The sequence below is a fragment of the Saccostrea echinata genome, unplaced genomic scaffold, assembly GCF_033153115.1.
Source record: "Saccostrea echinata isolate AGI-Se365-2 ecotype Australia unplaced genomic scaffold, CSIRO_AGI_Sech_v1 ptg000054l, whole genome shotgun sequence".
Taxonomy (NCBI): Eukaryota; Metazoa; Mollusca; class Bivalvia; order Ostreida; family Ostreidae; genus Saccostrea; species Saccostrea echinata.
In genome coordinates, this window is record NW_026889803.1 from 12374701 (window position 1) to 12400751 (window position 26051).

The window sequence follows — 26051 nt, forward strand, 5'->3', positions numbered from 1 at the left end:
CACTTTAACGAATAATGTGCCCTTTCATCAGGGGTCTCGAAAATTCAGTAATAGTCATCCATTTTCTTTCTAGGTATCCAAACAAATTACAAGCCTATACATCACCAGGAGATGTGTTTTACGACTGACAGTGAAATGTACGCTTGATTGACGGCTTAATCATAGTGGTGCTGAGATACCTGGAAGTTTTCTACCGGGCCGTACCTGTGCCATCAGGGCCGTACCTGTGCCATCGCTTTATTATTGGGAAGTTTGATAAACGTGTTTGGAGAAGTTTTTCTTCATCCAATAATTGTGTATGGACCAAGTTTTCTTAACATGCAGTTTTCGTCAGAGGTGAGTTTGTGACAGTGTTTTTTCATGGCTCCTGTGTTGAGCAAAAATGTGCTGCTATAATTTGTTTTGCTAGGGGACTTGTTTTTCATATTTATTTTTTCTGTATGGTGCAAAGTTGCATGATGTCCCTGGTGTTTCAAAGACTCCATCTTGAATGCAATTACCACCATCTTTCCATTTCTGGATAACACATTATTGCTTGAATTTTATTCAATGGAGGTGATGATTACTTAGAATTTAACCTCCTTCATTTTCTATGCAAACTGTGTAATCAAATGAAAATAAGTTTTACAGCTGAACATATAATTATCGCACTAGAGAGCACCTGCCTAAATATAACGTGCAGCAATATTGCATCTCCCGGATTAAGCAGTTTTGTCAAAATCATGCTTTGCAAGAATGATAGGGACACATGAGCTGTGAGTTAAAGGGGCCGGCATGCCAGGTATTTGAGTCTTATGTTGGTACAACACGTAGATTACCGAGATACACCTGTATAATTTACTCTGTAGACATTGGTCGAAATGCAGGTAAAATTACCTGGCATTGCGTATGCCATGTTTGTGCAAATCTTAGGATAACAAAGAGAACTTTCTTTATTCAAACAAACCACTGTTAGAGTGATTTGATTAGGTGAGTCCTTGGCGTGCGTATCCACACTATATTGTTCTGATTAATGCGGCATTGGCTCAACCTAAGAATGCATAGATTTGCGGTTTGTATTTTTTGTACTTCTGTATATTTTGTTTATCTTGCAGTTCTATTTCTTAAAATTGAAAAACTTGTTTTATTATTTTGCAGCTGTTAACTCTGACTAGCATAGTGTGTTGTTCAGTTTTCTACTCATTGTGATACATTGTAATTAGATCATGTACATATGGTTTATATGATGTTTGAATGCCCATTCAGATATCCTGTTTTACCAGGAATTACATATAGTACTTTTACTCTACATCGCAATGTTTCAGATCTTTGTGACATAACTAAATAACAGGGTACTCCATATTTTTAAAAGGTTTTAAACTTTTTAGCTTTCAAACCAATTTAGAATTTCATAGAGGCTAGATTTTATGTGATTTAATGATTTTTCAGACAAGGACAACTTACACATCTCTTACTTTTTTCCCACAAAAGCAAAATGTAATGATACGTCATGTAGTGCATTGTCACAATTAAACACATTTCAACAGCCGCTGGAATTTTAAATGAATGTAATTATTTCAAGTAATGATTTTGCCATCTTCAAAATAACAGCAATTTTCTTAATTGACTTAAGAGTTGAGGCAATGAAGCAAAAAGTAATTTCTGTGTCTAATGACTGGAGAGTTTTGGCAGGTTTTTTTTAACACTACAAGTAAAGATCAAGTGCCTCTCACAGAATACACCTAGTGTTGTAGAACCTGTAACATATCTAAACTGGTTTGAAATTCTCAATTATATCTTTTTTGACTGATTGTGATTCTTTTTTTTTTTTTACCAATTTATAATGTGCTGATGAGATTTGAGAGTGCAAAAAGAATCATAAAAAACAAAAAATAGATCAATAGATCCTAAAATGTTTCATGCTACTGATTTGAGGGTTTATTGACTTTATCGACATCTTAAAGACTATTTTTAAAATGATTAAGTTCAGTTTTTACACTCTCTATATATTATTTTGCTGAAAATATTTTCTGTCCATAATGAAAAGCTTATATGTGTATGAGTAACTCAGTATACACAGAGGAAGGATTTGCTTAAAGCTGATAGAATATCCTACCCTTAGCAGTAGACCAATACCCCCAACTTTGCAGGGGATCAGGGTGTAGGTATAGGGAGAAGCAAGGAGTATACTGAGGATTATCCCCAGTTCATGGCTAGATCACAGAGATAGTGAAACTGATCTCTGTAATAAGTCTAAATCCTATTCGGGCCCAAGTAGGGGGTACGGTGTGCTGGGTATTTCACTCGGGGTTGATGCCCCAGTAATGCAGGTTTTAATCCCATCTCGGATTTGTCCAACAATTTGTATTTTTTTCACTTGCACATGTTCAAGTTTCTCCTGAATTCCTAAAGTGATATGATTTACATAATGCGAAATTCCTTTAAAGATTCTTTTTCCAAGGGATAAATCATGAAAAAAATCTCTTGAGGGCTCTGTACATTGTGCTGCATTCTTAAACACCTGTGTTTGCTCTGGGCGAAGGGAAGGGGATTCATGATCATTTTGGGAACACTTGACTTTAAGGTAAAGATTACTAGATTATGACTTATTTGCAATTCAAATCTCAGAGAATGTTTTGTATTGCTTCTGTAAGGGCACAAATCATTGGGAAAGCAAGGTTAAGCATAAATTTATTTACCCCTTTGCAATGAGTATTTGATGAAAATGATGAAAAGCAATTGTGTTTCATGTAAGTTGTTTACACAGTAACATGCCAGTCATGCACCTATACTTGGAGATAATTTCATACAGTTTTTGATGAGTTCAATAAATTTTTCTTCATGTACCCAAGAATTTTATTCACTACCGAATCAAAAGTAAGCCATTTCCTTTTTTGAGAAAAGTTTAAATTCTAGGAGTTGCAATTAATTAAGCAAAAAAGCTTGCCAGCTGTATTATGTAAAAAGGAACTATTAGAACTATTTGTCGGAAAATAAAAGTTCTATGAAAATTTCTTTAAGGGAAAAGGAGTTGTTTTAGACCTACATGATTGATACATAGCCCTCTTAATTGTCTCTATTCCAGGCATATATACCAAATCTGCAGCGTCATTACTAGTGTATTGACAATTTGATTGCTTTATTGATTTTTCGCTATGTAGGGGTGTTAATTGTAGTGCAAAATAATATGGCCTAGCTATGTGCTAATTTTCAGCAAATGCAAGTTTGTAGTTTTAATCGATTTCCATCGACAAGATCGTAAACTTTAAATTCATTTAAGTAGTGATTGCATGCTCCATCATTTATTTTTCCTGTTAATCGTTGCATCTTCACGTTGGTAATTATACTGAATGAACAATCAATTTTACATATGTCCAAGAGTTTATTAATAATTTTCATCTCCATTTAGAACATTGCCTGTTCAAACTTTACATTTGATTTTGAATAATTACAACTTTTTTTCCCAACCTATTTTGGCATCATATAACCAAATTGACAAAATCACTACCATATATAGATATGTAGCTCAGGTTCATGCATGCTAGTTGGTAAAAAATTCCAACTTGAAATTTTTGCATGCTATGCCAGTCGTATAGTAAAGTATAAAAGAAAAGAGTCTTGCATTTGAAAGACCCTCTGAACAGAAATGGGAGGACCGAGAGTAAGGCGCCAGGAATGTGTGGCATGCTAAGGTCATGTGATTCGTATTGTCCCCCATTCAACTGACCAGCAGGTGATCAATAAATGCGGTCAATTATTAGCCCTGCCTCTATATCTGGCTTTCATACACATTATGACATGCCTTTTTTGTACTCTTAAAAGGTCCATAAAAGTCATTTTGGGCATGTCAAATTCCTTTTCTGAATAGCCTTTAAGGTTGAGGAAAAAGTTGACTTGGTGGAAAGTGTAAATGGAAACCTGTCTACACTTGTAGCATTAAAATGTGATTTGTCCAGTACATTACATATACTAGGTACCAGCACAAAAAGGAATCTTCTGTAATTTTTGAAGTTCTGTTATATAGAGAAGACTTCTTAATTTATTCATCATTAAGTATGTACATTCCTCAAGAAGTTACAGTAAGCTCAATTCTCTGTTATAGCCATCAACTCTGTATATCCATCATAGTCTTGAAATTTAAAAAAAAAATGAAAACAACAGACCTCGATCTTTTTTTACATTGGAGATAAATATTTCTGATTTTACACCAAGTGTTGAAAGAATTCCATAATTGTACAAAAAACCAACTTCAAAGAAAGGCCCTTTGTATCATTATACTTAAATAATGAGCATTCTTACTATTCTCAAGGACACATGATTGGTTTAAAAAAAAGTTATAATTCGTCTCTTCTTCTGAGACCCCCTTGGAGTTTGTAATTTGCATAATTAAGAAATAAGTCAGGGCATAAGATATATATGTCATGTATATCTTGTATATTATGTGTAATTATTGTTTTTTATGCCTGCCACATATTTTTTTTACCTGATGTCTCTATAAACAGCTTTAAAGTATTTGATAGAGGATCCAAGTTTCCATTGATTTTTTTTTAACAGCTATCTGATCCTTTGGTATGATGTATGAATATGATATCGAAGATGGAATTTCAGTCAGTTGTACCCTCTAAGTTTAGATCATATGTCATGATAATCAACCCTCAGCTGTGAGACTGTTTTTATGATATAGTGTAACAGGTACCAGTACATTATTGCTTCATTTGTGCAGGAATTTTCATCACAGATTGGGTTCCCATATCCCCATCGATCTCCTCAATGGTCATTCCATAGCAATGAAGCTTGCCATGTAACTGTCATTGTTTTCCATTGATCTTGATTTTTGTGTAAAACATGCACTCTTTACTGGTTGGTGCAGGACTTTCATCTAAAGCTTTATTGCAAGAGTACCCCCCCCCCCCCCCCTCCAACTTCCATAGTACCCTTGCCACACGTCACTATATTTTCTATTAAGGTAATCTTGATTGTTGTGTGAAACAAGTAATCATTACTTGGTTGTATCACTGTATCAATAAAGAATTTTAACATTTTGAAGAGGATAAGCTGACAATTCTGCATGTTACAAACCCTCCATAAGTTATTTTGTACTGTTTGTGACCTGCATGCTTTAATTTTTGGTGCAGATCTTCAAAACAAATGTTAAATGATAGAACTTCTTTGTAATCAGAGTGGAGCCACTATTGACCTCTTCAGCACAGTTCTGTGTGTACCCTGTAAAGCATTATCTGAAGTTCTGCATAAGGAGGGGATTAATTCTGCTAAACTTTGGGTTAAAGAAGTTCAGCAAAAAGATGAGTTGTGTATTCACATAGATAAGGCTATAGCCTTTTATCAGGTGCGTCAGATTCGTGTAAATACACCTTTGTATTCTTGCGGTTAGGTTTTAACAATGAATTATTATCTACCCAGATAGCTTAATCTGCAGAAGAGGCTATTGTTATCTATTATAGACTGCAGGGACTTTGAAAACTTCAAGCTACAATTGGGACAATTTTTTTTTGAATAAGCTATTAATAGCCTGGTGCAGACAAATCGTGCTTTGATAATCCCTTGATTGGATGTGGATTTTTTTAATGCACTGTTTGATTAAAACAGTAATACCTGTATGTTTGCTTTGTTTTAAAATTGTACAGATTGAATAATTTGTATTGAATATTACTGATATTGACTATTAATATTGATCCTTGGTAGAAGAATTACATAATTACTTAAGGATCTAATCGTTGTATCAGAATATACAGCTATAATTGCATTGCTGCCTATTGAAAAATGTTGTCCCAGCATATGGATGTTATTAATATTGAAAATTATTTATCCATTCAAAACAGGTCATTGTGGTTATGGAACATCTGTATGCATTATTAAATTGTCATATTTTGATGAAAAATCATTTTTGTTTTCCATAAAATAAGTAAATCTAAGCACGCGAGAACGTCTTCTGTAGACAGATCTCTCAAACAAAGGTAGCTCTTTTCAATTCAATTCTAAGCACGTAATTTTACCGCAGGTGTAAACCTGTGCAGGAAAAAAATTGATGACCTATGGTGTGCAGCAAGAGAAGACCTCAAATCTAGGTCAACTTGCGTATTTACTGAATACAATAGAAGTGATACGGAAGAAACGAAATATTTTCAGTATTTATCAGTTTTTAATGTTTGAGTGGCATTATTCCAAAGTGCTCGGGAGTATTGTGCTGGACAAAAGCATCTAAATTAAGTCTAAAGAAAATCTTTAAATGCCCCTGAACGTTTTTCTTTCAAAGAGCACAGCAAGGGACCAAGAATTGTTAATCTTCTAACTGACTGTTATAGATGTTGGGTGAACATAGGACAAAAAATTATGCAGTGTTGTGGTCATTTCCATCTAGTATTTTCAAGAATAAATAGATTGAAGGAATTCATAGGCATTGATTGATGAATGGTGAGTTTCAATATTTTGAAAGCTTTAAAAATCAATCTTGCAAGCCTTTGTGAATTAACTGTTTAATATTCTTAATCTGAAGTATCATTTTCATTGTTAATGAAAACTTTTTCCACAGAAAGTCAGTTCCATTCAGTAGGATGACACAAATGGAGAAATCAGTAAATTGCGGGTAATGCATGTACATTTTATGTGGCACCCGGCTAGGCCTCGAAAAAAAATGTTAACTTGTATGAATAAGTTTCAAAATAGATGTTTGATCAGATTATTTCACATGTTGAAAAGAGCTGCAATTTTAGTTGAGAAATTAAGGAAAAACACAATACTGTATGTTTTTATACTGCATTCTGGACTGTGTGATAAGTAAGTAAAAAAAATAGGAAAGTAACTACATGTATAACTAACCGAAATTTGTAATAAAATTTAATTTAAATTTAAGTATTAACTCAGTTAGTGAACTTTTGGAGTATGTGTATGTTAAAGGACTTGAAAAAAGAAAATGGTGCGCATGTAACATGAATCACAATTTAAAGTTTTCATGTACTTCTCATCTTAACTGGGAAAACTAATGCAGTGAGATGGTTTCAAATATGACCAGAAATTATTTTTATGAATATAATATAGTATAATAAGGACTTTCTTGGATCCCAGCTGGAATTTCCTATTTGAAATGTTTCCCTCTGAACAACTAATTGAGATACTCTACATGTGTAATGTTGCTTTCCTATGGTCTTGACCAGCATTGACCATTTGGAGATAGACCTGGTATATGTACATGTATATAAGGCTGTGAATTTCAGATAATTTCTAGGATGTGTCACTCTTGGACGATTCCTCCAGATTGTAATATTTTGGACTATTTTTTTTTAATGCCGCTTATGGTGTTTATCTTAGATGTTTTGCCTTTTTATTATTTATTGTTTAGTTCAATGTTGGAATTTGCTCATCTAGCTGATGAGCGAATTCCAAATATTGTCACTTTTACATTTACATGTATTGACTAAATGGGTATTTAACTTTCCCAGGGGTCAAGTTTGCAATTATGATTCTAAGATTCATTTACACATGGCTGTTTTACATTGAATTATACTGTGTAAGGTTCTGTTTTTCTTGCACAAGTATAACCACTATCTTATGAACTTGTGGTTTGGCTGATTTTTTTTTTTTTTTTTTTGGCAAGGCAATTTTAATGGATATAGTCTGGACTTGCTTTAGGTGGTGAAATACTTATCCTCTTGTCATAAATGCCTGTAAAACAGTGTGTGACATACTTTATACTGTAAAATCATATTTTCCTGGGGTCAATTTGGTTTGAGGAAAAACTATTAGTTCATGGAGATTTCATTTCTTGGATGAAGAATTGTTGAGTAGTTATGTATATGACATATTTTACATTTTGTGATGAACATGAATTTGTGGGTCTCTTTAAACCTTGAAAACAATGAAAATTAAACCCCATGAAAATTAGTGATTTCACAGTATTTCGCAACAGAGCAAGTGATAGCATAGTGAGGTAAATACGGTCAAATTTCTATACTTCAAACATGGATATCTTGAAAAAGTGAGTTGGTGCTTTTAATTATGTATTTTATATTAACCTCAGTATCTTGAATCCTCAGATATCTTGCAGTTTTTTATCAGCACTTTTGAGTTTGAGATAACTTGGGGTTTGACCATATCACAGAGTTATTGGTGCATACAGCATTTTTCCAGGATCAAGAGATAATACATGTATATTAAAGCTTAATTACGACATCTCATTATTTGTCAACAAAAAGGAAGATTCCAGTGACATACAATGGTACATTGCCATTACTGTAGGATAGATGATGAATGTAATGGAGCACATTTATACTGGGTAACTTGGTGTATTTTAATGCTCTAACAAATGCATTGAAGGTATTCTGGCAAACGTTTTGTCTTTTCCATGTCATGTTTGATGCTTTGTTTTTTGTTATACACTACATGTCAAAACAGACTCCCTGATATTTTCAGGTACAGTTGAACTTTAATGGTATTTCGAACACGGATATCTCGAATACCATGGATATGTCAAACTCATTTTGAAGTCCCAACTGCTTATTCTTTAAGTATTTTACCCTGGATATCTCAAATCTTCGGATATCTCGAAGTATTTTCTTGGTCCCTTGGAGTTTGAGATAACAAGGTTTGACTGTATGTTGTTTTGAAATTTCCAAGTATATAGTTGAACATTAACATTGTTTAACTGAAGAACGTGATTTGTACCAAGTTTCAATAATATACTCTGGGGGTTTCTTTCAATGAAGTGTCAGTTTTCATGAACTGAGATGGTCTTACATGATTATCTTGTAATTAATGCTGCTGTTGTTTGTTACTTTAGCAGAAATGTCAACTATGATTCATTCTCAAACCATATTTAATTTCATCTTTAATATTTAATGAATAAGTTCAAATTTTCATTTTGTGTACTTTTATGTAATCCATAGGTTTTTTTCAGTCCCCTTTTCATGTGTTTGTTTTCCATTTAGTACTTCAAGGCATGGTTTCAGTGTTAGACATCTTAAAATAGAAAGTATTTTAGGATTTTGACTGTAGGGTATGTACACCATATTGTGCCATCTTCACTCACAGGAGGCATTATCTGTTTTACCCCAAGGAAATGAAAACAATGTGTCAAATAGAGACCCACAATGGATTAAGAAAATAAAAAAATAAACCAAAAAAAAAAAAAAATACTGCTTAGCCTGGAAATGTTCCTTTAAGATTTCATGACTGTTATTCCATGTTTTTACAAATCATATAAATTTAAGGTGCTTTTTTTTTAATGGGACTCCATTATCAACACATGCAGTTAACAATAAGTTATAAATAGCTGACGAAATTTTTGCTGGCTTGTACTTATTATATTTATACATGTTAATGGATAGAGCTAGAGTAAGAAAAGGATGATACCAATCAAAGTCATGACCATGAAGTGGAACTGTTAAGAGAAGAACCACTATACTCCCTGTCAAACAAACATCTTTTTAGGGAAATAAATGGGAGAAAAAGGTGGGCTTGACCTATTATATGTAGAGGGCTAGAGTTTATTCAATGTTGCTTTGAAATTCTGGATTGAATATTTTAAAATTTATTACATTTCTGTTTCACACTATGAAAGTTAAAGTTATTAAAAAATACAGAGTGAGAAAGTTATACAAAAAAAAAAAAAAAACAATGTAAATTTCTTGTATCTATTTTTGTGTAAGATCCAAATCTATTTCAGGTTGTCTTAGAATAAATTCACTGCTAATTATTTTGTACCAGTAGAAGTGAATTTACATTTAAATTAATATAGTTATAACAATGAATTTTAAGTCCTGTTTTACTCAACATTTGAGCTATATTTCAAGTAATATTGTTGATTTAAAAGTTTCAAATGGTGTGGTTAACATTTTTATGTAAATGTCAGTAACCTGGAATTTGAAAATTCTAGTTATGATTAGTTATGACTGGTAAAAAGGTTCATTAACAAAAAATATTGTAAAGGAAAAAAGAAATTTATCATTCTTGATCTTTATAGGTATTAAGCCATAGTACTTATATTTTTTGTTAAATTTATATAGGTTTTCATGTTTCGATCATTTTATAGAAAACACTAATTCTAAGATATTTCCTCTTTTTGTGAAATAAATTAAACCCACAAAGATAATTTGACTTTCAGTGGTCTGAATTGTGTTCTAGCTTTTGAAGAGATTTTTTTTAAAGGTGCCTGTCATTTAGTGTAATTAATTTTCCAAATTTCACATTATTTTTTTTTTCAAAAACTTGTTTTAAAGGCTAGATATATTTTAAACCAAAGTACACTGCTAATACTTTATATTTTAGAAAGTTTGTTCTTAACATTCATATTGATAGCCTCTTAAGACATGGAGTCATATTTATGATAGCTAGAGCCTAGATCATACAAGTTCTGTTACATGTATAGAGGTAGTCAAGGCAATTTACCTTCCCTATACTTGTTTATATTCATTATAATTCATAACATTTATACCAATGCATGGTCAGATGAAACTAAAAGAAAAAATAAATAGTGAAAGTATTATTAATTAAAGTCATTATGCCATTATTCAAAAAAGTAAGGTGTTTGTCATTTGTATGACATGCTGTTGCACAAAATATAAAGCTAATGGGATATTTTCACTTAATTGTTCTATTTTTTGCTGTTTTCATGGTAGCAGGTTAAAACTGTTACCTGGGGTAAATGAGTCTGTGGAGCAGATATTTATCATGAAACTATAACAAAATTGACACAAAACTGCAATTTCATTAACTTTAGATTAACCCCAAAATATTACATACAAAGATATTTGTAAAAGATTGCAAAGTATTTGATCAAAAAGGTCTGTTTCTGTGTATGTTTGTTGTTCCTAAAGTATGGGCCATTAAATAGAGTAATTTATAATGGATTTGTAACAACCTCGATCCTCTTAAAGCCATGGGAAACCTACCTAAGCTGTTGTCTGACTGATGTTTTGAGTTATGGTCATTCCAACTGGTACATTTTACATCATAGTTGCTAATTCACAGTCATTTTTTACACTTTGGGTTAGCAGGAACAAAGCTACTTGACCGCTGCTATAGAAAGCTGCAATAATCCTATTTTCTACCCATTCAACACAGTTGAGGGGTTTTTCAAAAAATGTTAATCTGTTCTTAAAGGAGCCATAAGATATATTTGTATGATATTAAAGTTCTTGAGAATGCTAGAATGTCATGTCAAGGAGTTAAAAATGGATTTTTAATTTCTTTCAGGGGAATTAATGTCAGAAGTAAATATTCGTAAGCTGTTGAACTGGGTTCAATGCCTTGGAAATTTTGGATGGTGAGTAGATAAAACTCTTATCTGACTTTTAGGAAAAGAAGGCAGCAGATTGAAGAAGAGAAAAGCCATTGTCTTCTAACACAATACAAAACAATAGTAGGTTTTCTAAGTTATTGATACTGGTAACTTTTGATCTTAATACATTGTCAAAGTTGGACTTCATTGTGTTTGGGATTTGAATCTTTAAGAAAAAGAAATACAAATCTGTAAATCGAAAGGTCTGCAGAAAATTCTATAAAATGTCTGCAGAAATATTGTGTCGTGTTTTGTTCATACTTCATATATGAGTGAATTCATTCAACCAAGATGTTCTTTTTGATAAAGAATTAATATTATGTATCTAATGGATTTTTTTTGGAGGGGAGGGGGGGGGGGCAGGAGGAGGAGACATAATTGTTATAATTATTAGGGGAAAATGTAGGAGTTTTTGGCATATATTTTAGGATTCTGTTTTTACTGAAACCTTAAAACAAGAGCTTATTTATTCTGCATGAATATGTTCTTTGTTACCAAGGTTGCATGTCATAAAAGTGCTCATAAGTGTTTCTTAATTTTATTCTGCCAAAATTCATTTGCCAATGGATTTTAACGTCATAAAATCATCCAATTTACCTGTAAAGGTACTCCCATATCCCAGGACACTCCCCCGAGACAATATGTTAAAAAATTATCTTGGTGTTGCCTGGTTTAATAGAGAGCAACACTTAACAGTTCTCTGTGAATCATTTGTAAAGTTGACATGAATAAATACTGAAAAAGTACATTAAATACTCCTCCATATATTCTGTAACCTCTCACAAGGCAAAGGTTCATTTTTTAAATTGAAAACTTTTTTAGTTCTTGAACTAAGTTTACATAGGGAAATAATAAAGGTTATGTCGTGTTGTCACACATTGTATGTCTGGGCTATGAAGGATGGTCGTGGCTATTTTATGGGAGTTACCTTACAAATACTTACAGTAGTGTTATTTATTGCCCAAGAGGGCACCCACACAAAACTGCAGGGTTTCTAGTCTTTTTTGCTGTCTATTGGAGGAAAAAATTAATTTCGTTGAAATAAGAATATTGTGTACACAGGGCAATTGATGGACACATATATATATAGAAAATGGATATCTGAGATAGGTATGTTTTCAATTTCTTTCTCTTTTTTTTTTTTATCTGTAAATAACATTTGTTGGATGTTTGTCATATATTTGTTTTGATAGTGTTTCATAGTGTACATTAGGGATTGGTGGCATAACTTCTGTTTACTTTATTACACATTCTGTTGTGTAAAAAACAAGTTTCCAGATAGTTAAACAGCACATTCATTAATTAACTACATCCCTGTGATCAAGAGTACATCAACTTTGCCAGCTACTACAAGCATGTAAATTCTTGACACAGAAAGACTGTGCAGTATTGCATACTAGATGTTAGTTTACTTGGCTTCTGGCATAGATACATGTATGTTCATGGAGTGAAGTGTATATATGCTTCTCGTGGTATAATTTCTACCTGTTTTATTGACACAGGATACTTAAACTTGAACAATATTTATCTGAAGCTTTCATAGATTGTAGCTGGTAATAAATTTACCTGCCTGTCAATAGGGCCTACCTGTAAGTACAAATAATGTCAATATTGACTAGAGGCATTATGGCCATTCCAAGTTGTGGGATGGGATCACAACATTTAGGCCCCGATGAAGGCTGTTTTACTTGTTTATAATTACACATGTTTCTTGAGGAATCTACTTTAATACCTTGTGATTGTGTTTTTGAAAATAACTTGTTATCAAGTGGAGGTTTCATTTTTTTATTAAACGGATGTTGATTTAAATCAGTGGGAGAGCCCTAGGAGCAGAGTGGATTGGATAGAGATCATTATTTTGTAGGATTGACTCCACAACAATTATTTGTGGAATTTCACAGGTAAACATTCAAATGATGGACAGTGTATCAGGCATAAACAGTGACCTAGTTCTGTTCTAATATGTTTTTTTTTAACTACTGTATATGATTAATGTTTAAAAAGCAAAAAGGAATTATAATCTTCAGGGAAATCTTGTAGTTTAACAGCGGACATCAGGTGTGGTATTTGTACATTTTAGATAATTTTATGTTTTACTTTGTAGGTAATGATAGTGAAGAAATTATTTTTTACATGTTATTTGAATGATTAATTATATTATAATGAGTTTTAGATAATTAATCCTCCATTTTAAGGAAGTTGTCAATATGTTATTTTCATTTTCTGGAAGTCTGATTAAACAACAGAATATATTTAAGTCAAGCTACAATTTCTATACAGTAGTTTCCTAGTTTAGAGTGTGTAGAATATTTCCATCAAAGGAAAATTTTGTAAAGATTGCTCTTGATATTGTATTCTGATGCATCTGGGAGACTCATATCAAGTGAGATTTAAAAACACTTTTGCTGCTGGCAGACCGCTAATGGTTTCGGACTTTTCATATTGAATAGCTTGATTGTTCCAGTCTTATTTCTAATTTTGACTAATGAGATTCTGAATAATTCTGGACTAATTTAATTTGGTATGCCTTGGTTTGAGTACCAGGACTACATTGCGCCTTTAGGACATCTGTGACTTTTAACACATGCCTAGATTCCATTGAGTCAACATTTAGTCTGGCTGTCTGATTCTTTGACTTGGAGCACATTCCTCAGAGATTTTTCTAAAGATCATGAATGTTAAAGGAATTTCTGCTGACTGGACACATATATGGTAATAGCATGCATGCTTGACCATGATCATTTCAGAGAGATTCATGGACATATTGTCTGTAATGTTTTTGACAAGAATCAAATACAATATAACATCTAATTGAAACTCACAGGACAGAAATTGATTTGCTCTATATTCTAGAAAATTTTTGTTATACAGATATTTTTTTTTAAATCAAATATAATGTGGACATGTTAATATATCAGTGTATTCTGACGATTTGCACATATTGAAATATTTTAAAGAATGGATATTGAATCTGCATTAGTTCTAGACATTTCCCTTCCAAATATCATCAGTTGAAATTAAGGTACCGTATATACTCTCGTATAAGTCGGTCTGCCTATAAGTCGGTTGTATTTTTTGTGGTTATTTTGGAGGGATTCGCCATTGACCTGCTCATAAGTAGGTACAACTTTCTTTCCAGAATGTGGTTGACAATTTCAAATCAATTCTCTGATGTTTTAACCGGGTTTCAATCAATATTTTTAAGAAATAACTTTGATATTTAATTTTAAATCATTAAAAAATAAGTAACGCACACTTAAGGTAAAAATAAAATTGTCAAAATTTATAAATACTTGTATACTTTAATGTGCATAATCTTAGAATACATAAATGATATATAAAGACTGTTCAACGATAATCGGCAGGATTGTTTATAAAATACTACCTTTCATTGTCCAGAAAAATACCAATCTTTCTATGATCTGCCTAGAGGTCGCATAGTTTTGGACCAAAATTTAACTCTGAGAGTTTTGGACCGAAATTTAACTCCCAAAATACCAACTTATAGATGAGTATATATGGTAGCTTAATTGTGGTTTGAACTTCTGAACAGCTGGGTCATTTTAAACCATAGTGTGATCTTTTTCCATCAATCAATTTAATTCTATTTCTTGAGCAATTTCTTTTTCTGTCTATTAATCTCAACAGTAGAAATGGGTAAATGGAAAATGAGTGCTAGGTATTAATTGTTACAGAATCTCGGGTACTAATTCCCACAATACCAAAACTAAGAAACCGCCCACAATGAATATGTTTGGCAATAAATTTATTGATTATTCTGAAATCGAAACTGAATGAAGGGGAAAGGTGTGTTAACATATAGGAGAAGACTAGGAAAACTCAAGGTGGGGGCATCTGGTACAAGTCTGAAAAGATCCGTGTGTTTTATAAATAGCCACTAAGAAGGAGTGTCCAACTTAAAGAAATGTTTTAATTAAAATCATCAATATCACATTGAATTAGACTGTAAAATAGGTTTAGTTCAGTGGGTCCAACTGTGGATTTGGGGGATAGGTAATTATTGTGTCAGTGGCTAAAAGGAGGGGGGATATGTAGGAGAGAGGGCGACAAATTGTTGTCAGCTGTCATTGCAGTGATAAGTACATTGGAATTGAACAAAATATATATACAGTGCATTGATTGTTGCATTCCTGTCTTGTCAAACATAAAAGTTTACCTGACATGCAAATGGAAAACATCATAACACATTTAGACTTTGAACTATTAACAGAATTTGGCAACAAAGATGGTTTTAGGATTAACTTGTAGAATGGTATTTTTTAAATAGGGTGCAGTAAATTAGCACTGAGGAATGGACAACCCAAGCAAGTCATAATTGTAGGACATTTGTAAAAGATCATTGTTACAAATCTCATGGAAGTTAAATTGCTCGAGGTATTACCCAGGGAGTTCTTTAAAGGATTATATCAAGGAATGTTAATTTTTGGATGCCTTTGTATCAGCCGTGCACATTGCCAAATTGATTAAAAGTCGAAGATCTCTCCAAAAGGCAAAATAAAAATATGAACGATTGATATTATATGTACAGAACTGTGAAACTTGATTGAATTTGGCTCTGGAAAGTTTATTGACTTTTACTTCCTTAGTTGTTTAAATCCTATGTGCATTGGCGTGTTTGCCTATTATTATTCTGTTGATTGTAAGTGTCAAGCTTAGATGCAATTATTGCAATCCGTATCATGACGACTGTGCCAAAAAGGTAGAAAAGTCAACTAGGTGAAGAGCTATATTTTTTTGTTTGTAGTTGATGCAGTGCAAGCCATTATCATTTGAATTCATTCACAGAATTTTTGTCTTCATTATATATATGGTTGGATATACTTAAAGATGTTGCATCATTTATTGATTGAATTCAATACCCAACATCTCGATTCGATCTGGGCTTAGATAAAATTGCCCCACCTGTTCAACTTACATTTAAATGAGTGTTAATGGAAAATTCTCCTATTCTGTAGTTTTGTTTTCTGGCTCGATATAATTGTTATATTGTTTGCTTTCATGATAAAATTAAAAAGACATTTTTTAAGCAGGTATACAGTGTTGAGAAGATATGAAGTTTTCTTTCCTTGAGGTCTGGTATTTTGTAATATGCTACCTGAAATTGCCTGACAGGAGGTTAATCTGCAGGAGAGAAGGAGGGTATGACTCACTCTCCCTCAGAAAAAAAAATACATTTAAAAAATTGCTCGAACAAAATGCTGTCTGCCAGCGGGGTGTGAATTGTGTGCTAATGTAGGACTCCTGCTTATATAAAGGTGTTAAAAATATAGGAAGACTCCAAGTTGAGGGCCAGTGTTTAAAATACTCTCTTTCATACACTGAAATTGAGCTTTTTTTTACATTCAATGCAATTTTTGCGCTGTGTCATTATGGGAAATATTACAAAGATATTTTATAAGAAATAATACATTTTTGGATTGTTTACCTCTTTCAGTTGGGTCATTTTACATGGACGTAATAGGCTTGCGGAGTGAGATATGGCAATTCTATGTGAAACTAAAGACTGTTCATTTTAGTACCTGTAAATGATCTGAACAGCTCCTTATTGATTAAGTTATTTTTGTTTCTTTATGGCCATTGCCAAGAAAAATGTACTGCTAGATTTTTCAGTAACTGTAGACTTATTTAGGATCATAATTAGGAGTTTTGCAAGTAGTGCAGAGTAATACTCTGATTTTTGAAGACCAGATACTGATCAATATTTTCTTTGTTTATAACATATCTATTATATACTTATTTTCCTTCCGAACACTAGATAATGAATTACAACTTCAAGATGAACAGCTCTAGCCTCTATAGGCTTCATTATAAAACTTTATCCTATGAATATGGGGTGTACTTATTTGTCCTACCCAATTCATACTAATTTTGAAAATTGGAATTACTCAACTGTGAATGACCAATTACTTTACATGATGTTCCTTTATGTTCACAATAATTCAGTGTTCAACATAATTATGTCTGTTTATCAGTCATATCTTCTTACATGCATTTCAAAAAAGACCTGAGAAAGAGAAGATGTGTCCTTTCTCAGTGAATCCGCCATGACAAAATATGTTTAATGATTTACAAATCTGCATATGTACATCACGGTTTTGCGTTCAAGTGACAAAATGTAAATGTTTTTTCTGACACTTAAAATTAGCACGTCTTGTCATTACATATTGCATAATTCCTGCCATTTCAGATTTGGGATGTGTCATTCTGCCTGTCTGACAGTTGTTTGACCTTCGGACTGTGTGTCTTTAGTTTTAAGGAGGTTTGCAGTACACCTTTGTGTAAAATTTGTAATGATTACCCTCTGAACAAGTGTTTACTTTGTAAGATACATGATTTTTCTTGTTACCTCTGATGGTCACAACATAGAAACCAAGCATGTTCTCTCTGGCGATTCTCTCTCTTTTTTTGCCTTCATAAATTAATCACAGTGCATTTAAGGGGAGGGCACTCATGACTCATCTGTTTCTATTTTAGTATAATTGAATAAATCAGAAGGCTTTGCACTAAAGGCAGTACATGAAGTAAGGAACATTTTGCTGTGGTTTAAGTGGCCATATGCAACATGTTGAGTTGTCTGTCTGGAATCGTTTGTTTGATCTTCTCTGTGAACAAGAGGGATTCTTCCAAGCTTGTATCAAAAACTTCTTGAGCCAGATTATTTCACTTGTGTAAAGCAGACACATATCTTATAACATTCATCAAGTGGATTTTTTGTATAATAATTTTTTTACTCTTCTTGGAGGCGATGAATAGAGTTTTATTCAAGTACAGTAAGTTTTTTCCTGCTTTATCATTCATACACAAGTTGTTGATGATACATCTCTGGATTATTTATTCAAAATTGAAAAGGAGGGAATTTTTTACTATAATATTTTTGGTGGATATACTTTCTTAGAAAATTGGTATTTAGTTTTTGTTATTTTACCAGTGGTTTAAAAATTACTTTAACATCTTTGATGCTGAGTTAATAATTTAATTGAGATTGTGAGTTTTTTTTTCCCTCTGACATTTGTGCTGACATGTTATTTGAGTTAAACATAAGGGGTGGAATTGGACAGTTTGATGTGTGAGGTCTCTCTTTGATCTCTGAATCTATCAATCTATAATGGTTATTGATCAGTGATGTACCAATCATCTGTGATTTGTCAACATTCCAACATTGTTCAAATATTTTTCTTTTTTTTCCCCCAATATTTATTATTGAGAGCTTCATAGAAATATGTTTTTTTTTTTATTGTTATCTTGATAGATAAACCTAGGAGTACATATTAGCAATCTTTAGATTTTGTAAATAAGAAAAAATGGTTTGAACTAAGATAACCTCCACACATTGTGAGAAAAAAAATGTTCTTGCATGTGTAGGTGTGAAAATTTCTTATAGCAATATATTATGTATAAATAGCTAAATGTCATTTGGATATAATTTATGCCTACGAAAATTATTTGTCATAAAGAATATTAATGAGAGAGACCTCTAATTTTCTCTTGTGATTATTTTCTTTCAGGTAAATAACCAAGGAACAGGAGCCATTTATAATTCCGAGACCAGCTGCAAAAATTGGAAACGGTGTCAAGGTTCAATGCAAACAGTTCATCAACTGATAATTTGGAAAAGTTTTTTCTTGTGTTTTCTTTCCGAGAGTTGGAGTGGTGTTGCAGTTTATATTTCAACATCTGTTTTATTCCGGATTTTATAACCTGTGTGAATCATCCTGCTGCAATTTCTGCTGCAAAAATCGATTAGTTTTGTTTATAGAACATTCACCAGGTATCTTCTAGGAGGGGAAAAAAATTATCTTCCAAGTGAAACTTAGACAAGATTACTGTATTTATAGGAGAGATAAAGGGAGTAATGTGCATTATTTAATGTCTTATCTGATGTGAAGAAGTGATTTCATATTCAAAGCAGGATTTTATGACCAGCAAAAAACATTCAGAAAATTTGCCAAGGATTTCATTTTCATATCAGTGTATAATTTTTTAATGTGATTTACTTAGTGAAGGAAGTTTTTCCACAAAATATTCATCCCCCCAAAAATACATAACAAAAGAAATACAAGTGTGTTATTACCAAGATATCATGATGATCAATTACTTTTTCAAAATATAAAGGAAGCCTCAAGAATATTAATAAATCATGCATGAGAAGGCTGGCATGACAAAGGCGATTTCTATGTGTTTTCTACTGGATTGCTTGGATAAATACAACAGTGGTTAAAATTGGAACAAATTCATTGATATTATGAAGTCTGTCCGGTCGTGTGACATACTGTTAAGTAATAAGGCAGACTTGAAGTGATAAACAGAAATCTTGTTATATCAAAGAGATAGTAAAAATGACCAGCACTGCAGGGCAAAATGATATTTACCATGCTAGGATGGTTCAAGTGATTGGTGTGACCCCAGGTCAAAATTCCACACAGGTACAAGGACATAGCAGGACAGTATATTCACAGCCCCAGGAGGGACATTCGGACCTGGTTAGTAAAGATATCCATCATCGACACCAATTAAACATTTCATCACAGCAGGGGAAGATGGGAAGTGATGGGGACAGAACTCCACCTCTACCCCCAAGGGGGACCAAATGTGGTAGCAAAATTACTTCTGCACAAGAGCGACTGAGTCTTCATGCTGGAAATAGAAACTTTTTAACAAAATATTTTGAACAAAATTCTTACGCACAAGAAACTAAAACTGTGAATGGGGGAGTGAAACAGCTGAGGGGAATTCTTAAAAAGACGGAGACTTCATCATTTCAAGGAACTGAAAAAGGGAGGGAAACCCCTCCCCCTGAATTGCCTCCTCGCATTCGCAAAAGGCCAGTATCACCTCCAAATGGAATTATTAAAAAGGAAACTGTTGATAGGCATAATGGTGTTAGGACACATCCTCAGCCACTTACTAAGACTAATGTGACGAAACATGATCAAATTTGGACTAAAGAAGAAAAGGAGAAGCCTGTCAATGGAGTGTTAAGTCCTCCACTGAATCACATCACACCAGAGTCAACAGAGGAACTGTGGAAGAAATTTGACATGCTGGATGTCTTGGATTCTGCTAGTGATCATAGTGATTCCTCAGCGGATACCATGATCATGATGACAACAGCGGAGGAAGAAAAGAACCAGACAAAAATCACACAGAGCATGCAAAAATATAAAACTCAAAAGGATGAGCAAACAATTTTCAATAACAATATGCAAATTCAGTTTCAAAGTCCTGTTAATACTGAACCACAGGAGGCTGATAAAAAATCCACCAAAAGCATCAGCCAGCTGTCTCCGAAATCAGAAGATACAGATGATGGATATGGAACAAATTCAAGTCAAGGAACAACAGTATCCTCTCCTTTATCCTCAAGTTTAACTTCTCTGAATGTGATTTCAGACACAGACATTTCTATTGTTCATGGAGCTCCCAAGTTAGCCACAGCTACCTCAACTACGCAGCAGGATAACAGTGCAATTCAAAACTCCTCCAAAACTACCTGGGCAGTCCGACGCAGGACCAAAATGGCTGAAGCCAAAGAAGAATCTAGCTCCTTGCAGGAACAGCTTCGACAACTTGCCATTATTGAAGAAGAGGATAATACTCAAGCAAATGATGTTAGTGAAAATAGTGGTGACAGAGTGTCAAGATCAAGGAGTTCTAGTGTTAAAATGAGGCATTCTCCTCAAAATGTTACAAGTGCAGATGACACGCTGGAATCTGTGACCTCTGACCTTGAAAAATTTGAAGGTGATTTATATGACAAAATGATCGATATGGATCGCAATTACAGGAATTACTATGGATTTGACAAGGATTTTGATGTCAAAACAGAGGATTCCAAAGTGCTTTACTTCCAAGACAAAGTGTTAAAGCAAAATTATGGAAGTGATAATTATTATAACCCCAGAGGATATTATGGGAAGGAGTATGGAGAACAGAGCTGTGAAAGACTGGGTCCACCACCCATGTCTTCAGTTGGATCCCTGCCACGAAATGTGTCACTTTCTCGAGACTATAGTTCACAAGAGAGTTCCTCATATAGATCAAACTCAAGTTCTGGGGTTGGTTCTGTTGATGGACGTTTCTATCAACTCACAAATATGAGTATGGACAATATTCGAGTTCCGAAAAACTTGACTTTACCTGGAATGCCAGGAAAAGGGCACTTTTCATCTTCTGATAATTTAACTCAAAATGGAAGAAGGCCCCTATTTGCAAGTTCTGCAGACATCCAAAAATTGTTTCAAACTCGGGACAATATCAGTGATCAGTTACAGAGACCAGCATCTTGTAGGCACAGTTTCCATGCAATGCCTTGCACTCAACAGTGGATAGTGGATGCTCAAAATGAGGCCAGTACGAATGAACTAAGACCAAGAGCAGCCTCTGCTAGTGTCTCTTCCAAATCTAAATCTTCATGGAATCCTTTTGGAGGAATGTTCAGTAAAAAGAAGAACAAATCAAGTGGTTCAAATCAGGATGTGGCAGGTAAGAAGAAGTCAAGTACGGAAACAATTCCACCTCAGAAACCCATTATCAAGTCTGGAACAAATGTTTCAACCTTGCCAGATGGACCATTGAGACGGTATGCAGAGAAGAGAGGCTTCGAAGCCCTACCTAATGGCAGTGCCTATGATAAACCATTTAGAACTGTGAAACATGTTGCTCCTTCAGGCACAAAGTTGTCAACACTGGTGTGAAGAATTTGTTCCTAAATGGTTGACAAGCATTTAAGAGTTATCTTTCCTGATCAGCATGTTTATTGGGAAGTAGTAATCATGGTAATCAATAACAGATTTTATCATCTCTTTTATCAACACTGTAATAAATTATCTGCCATTTTGTCAAACTAACTTATATAAATCATTCAGTTTCTCAGGGGTTCCATAAATTTATCATTGTTTCAATGTTTTAATTTCCATAAACTTTTAAGATACCAACCATATATCATCATGTAAAAATACTGAATTTTTTTGTCAATTCATGAATGTATTGTAGCACTGGATCTACAAAAATATTCTGTTTGAAATTAATTCAGTGATCGACTTGCATTTTTGTATTGCACATTTTTTTTTACATGTAGCATTTATTGTATTGTTAATGTTTGTTAGTTTTACATCCATTTTGATTATTTCCAAACTCTGCACAGAGATAAAAGTTTCAAAGTATTCATTGCCTTGGCAATTTATTTTTGTACGGGTATCAATATTTTAAATTTTGTGCAGGAATTGAAAAAAAGGGCAAGCTTTTTTCGTTTCATTTTAAGACATGCAGTCATGTATTTTTAAGTATAGCTACAATTTAATAAAGAATTGTTGTTATAATTTTTTCAATTATGACTTATTGTTTCAGAAAGATTGAAAGAAATAAACTTTATAAATACATGTATATTCAGACACCTAAGGAATTATTACTTGGTGTCTTTGATGTGAATCTTGCAAGTCAGATTAGGTAAATAATGATTTTGGATTTTTTTTTAAAATGATTTGAATTCTAGTTTAAAAAAAATAAATTGCCCTAGAGATTTTTAAAATTATGATTTTTAATGGTTTGTTCATTTAAGGATTCCAATATTAAAAGCTTGCTGACTTTAACACTTGTATGCAGGCCACTGTCTAGAAAATTATACAGAATGATTTTGTGTAGGATTTTTGTCTCCACTAAACTTCTTTATGCATGAAGAATGCAAATTATATACATACTAGAACATGATGTATTAAAATGTATTAAAAATTTAATCCAAATATCATCACTCATTTTTATCCCAATTTTTTTTAATTATTGCTGCATACAAATTAATTTGTTAATTGTTGAAGAATATTAAGTATGAATGTTTACATGTGCCATTCTTGCAGCTTTTGTAACCTTGTTTCTGTTGAGTTTTGTGGCCACATCAGCTAGGATGTACATTTGATTTTTTTCAAGCTATATGATATCAATTTTATATAGTGCTACTAGTCTTAACTTCAGATTGGTTTTATATAAACTGTATGGTTATCTGCCCTTGGTTTTGCGATGTAATTTCATTGTATGTCGTGGGCCAGACCAGAGCCTTGTGCTGATTCACTTAAACTTAACCAATTTAAAATTTTAGATCTTTACATTATTAGGTCTGAAAAATTATTCACTGTACTTTACTCAACAATTACAATCAGGAAATACCATTCAAAATTTCAGATAACAATGTTTCATTTGGAAAATTTACTCAATATGTACATGTACTGGTATATTGTACAGATTCAGGATTTTTCATCACGTCTGTAATAAAAAGATATTCTTTTTATGCATAGATATGGAACTGCTTAATGAGACAAGAAGTTATTTTTACTCCAATGTAATTAAGGGCATTATTTTAAAAAAATAAATAAATTCAAGTTTTTTGTAAACTGCTGCTGCAAAGAATATGTATTATGATTGTCTCATTTTTTTTTTTTTTTTTTTTTTTGGAAAAATTTTGGTAGTAAAAACGTATAATTCATAAGTAGTCTCGTACCAATATTTTGTTTTTGAAAGGTGTATTTTTCAATAAGATAGATTTGAGGGTGCCTATACTTTTACTTAAAATGGTGGCCTGTTTTTGTTTTTAATTTGAAGTCCATGAACTGCAGGATTTTGTACTTGTGAACACATCGAATTTTCTGTGATAAAAGATTGTGAACATTTGACAAAGGTTTGGACTAGGTAGGTGTTCTCAAGCTGCTTGTACAGGTGTATTTTAATTCTATCCATATAGCATTTACTGTCACTAAATCAAAAATAAACTATATGTCTGATACATCTGTTGTTCTTAGTTTTTATTCTTTTGTCAATACTTGGTTCATCTGGCTTATGCAATTGTATATCTTCATGTTTCTCAACATAGTGTATAAGGATGTGATGCCAGTGGCGGATTTAAGTTGGGGGGGGTGGCGCCCCTGGCGCCCCCCCCCCCCCCCCCCCCCGAAATTGTCAAAGCGTAAATCATAGTTTCGTAAAGAAAATGTAAAAAGGTCCACTCGGTAGACCTCATTTTTAACCTACAAAATCTCTAGAATCCAGGAGCTTCCGGGGGCTGAGCCCCCACCAGGGCTTCGCCCTGGACCCATGGGGGGCCTCAAGGCGGCCCCCAGACCCCCTGCCTACTTATTGCGCCCCCTAATTTCAATTCCTGGATCCGCGCCTGGATGCCCCTATATAGCAGCTCATGGCGAAGGCTCAAGTTTCTCAAATGGAAGTCAAACTCCAAGGTCATTCAAGAGATGAAAAATGTTGGTACCCAAAGAAAGTATATCACAAGGAAATTCCTTGGAAGGAATACACCTGTGAAATATGAAAGCCCTAACACCAACCATTCAAAAGTTATGACCAATGTTGAAGGTTTTCAAAAGTAGGTCAAACTCAAAGGGTCAAAATTGTTCGTACCTTTGGGATGGTCTTGTCACAAGAACTACACAAGTATAATATGAAAGCTGTAGCTCCAGCCATTCAAAGCTTATGGCCAAGGTTAGAGTTTTTTAAAAGTAGGTCAAACTCCAAGGTCAAGGTAAAAAAAATATTTGTATCCAAGGGAAGAATACACATATGAAGTATGAAAGCCCTAGCACCACCATTAAAAAGTTATGTGGTAATAATTTGCAAAATTAAAAAAAAACAAAACAAAAAACTGCAGGGTCAAGAGATAGAATATGTTGGCACTCAAAGAAAGATATACACATGTGAAATATGAAAGCCATAGCTCCAGTCAATGAAAAGTTATGGGCAAGGTTAATGTTTTTGCGGACAGACGGATGGACAAAGCAAAGACAATATGCCCCCGAATTTTCGATTATGGGGGCATAAAAATATTGATGCTGTTAAATGTGGGGTTTGCAAAGGATAACTAATATGTCGGAAGTGCATCACTGTCATCATAATAAAGATCAATATTTTTTGGAAGGGGGGGGGGGGCACAACTCTATAGTTATCTAGGGATAAATTGATATTCGAATGTAAATTTATGATTCGAATGTTCGGGGTCTTTTTTTCAGAATATACACAAACAAGAGATAACTATGGGCAATGAAATTCAAAAACACTGAAATACGCAATAAGAAGGGGGGAGGGGGATCATTTAGCGGATAAACATTTTCATATTATTTTTGACTTATTTGAAGATCTTCTTTATTAATGAATATTTCTGAAGTAATGTATCATTAAGAGTGTTTAAAAAAAATTGTTTTTCTTTACTGACAATGTACTACTAAATGTATCGGTAAAAACTGACATGTATTAACAGTAAATATCTGCGGATTTGGTTTTTCTTTTCTTTTTTTTTTAATAGAAAAAAGTTAAAGTACCTCATCTGTACCTGTTATGAAGGGTTTAATATAACGTAGTTTTCGCATCTTTTAAGAGTATTTCTTTAGCAAGATAAACTCGTCACTGAGCTTGTGCATTAATATAAACTTTATTTCTTTGATCGTTGTTCTTACGTCGTTCAAAGGGAGATCATTTAAATACAGCCAGAGTTACCTTATGCAAATTTCACAAAATAACAGTTAAGCATTTGAAAGATTAGTTTAAATGCCAGATTTCTGGAGGGTGGTGGTGGGATAATCTATAAAAGGTTATTAACAAAAATTCGCTGCTTCTTCCAGGTAAAGAAGCACATTCACGCAAATGTATCGGCAAGTGCACATGCATGCATAGTGCTGCAAATGCAGCCTGTGTACCCAAAGTGCATCAACAACAACATACTCGCACTTATCTCAAGTTTCACAAATTGATTCATTTTTTTTCTAAAACC

At 33.3% G+C, this 26051-nt stretch overlaps 1 protein-coding gene across 4 annotated transcripts; it reads left to right on the forward strand.

Moving 5' to 3' along the window:
• Positions 1 to 229: 229 nt before the first annotated feature.
• On the forward strand, positions 230 to 24062 carry LOC133172184 (uncharacterized). 4 transcript variants are annotated; one of them, XM_061307025.1, is made up of 3 exons: positions 230 to 336; positions 11188 to 11257; positions 18799 to 24062. In XM_061307025.1, exon 3 carries the CDS (start codon positions 19630 to 19632, stop codon positions 21985 to 21987), a length of 2358 nt encoding a protein of 785 aa, XP_061163009.1. In that variant the 5' UTR covers positions 230 to 336; positions 11188 to 11257; positions 18799 to 19629; the 3' UTR covers positions 21988 to 24062. The 4 variants fall into 4 exon arrangements, with proteins under 4 accessions (XP_061163009.1, XP_061163007.1, XP_061163008.1 ...); XM_061307023.1 differs by lacking the exon at positions 230 to 336 and adding an exon at positions 705 to 1051; XM_061307024.1 differs by lacking the exon at positions 230 to 336 and adding an exon at positions 705 to 969.
• The last annotated feature ends 1989 nt before the right edge of the window (positions 24063 to 26051 follow it).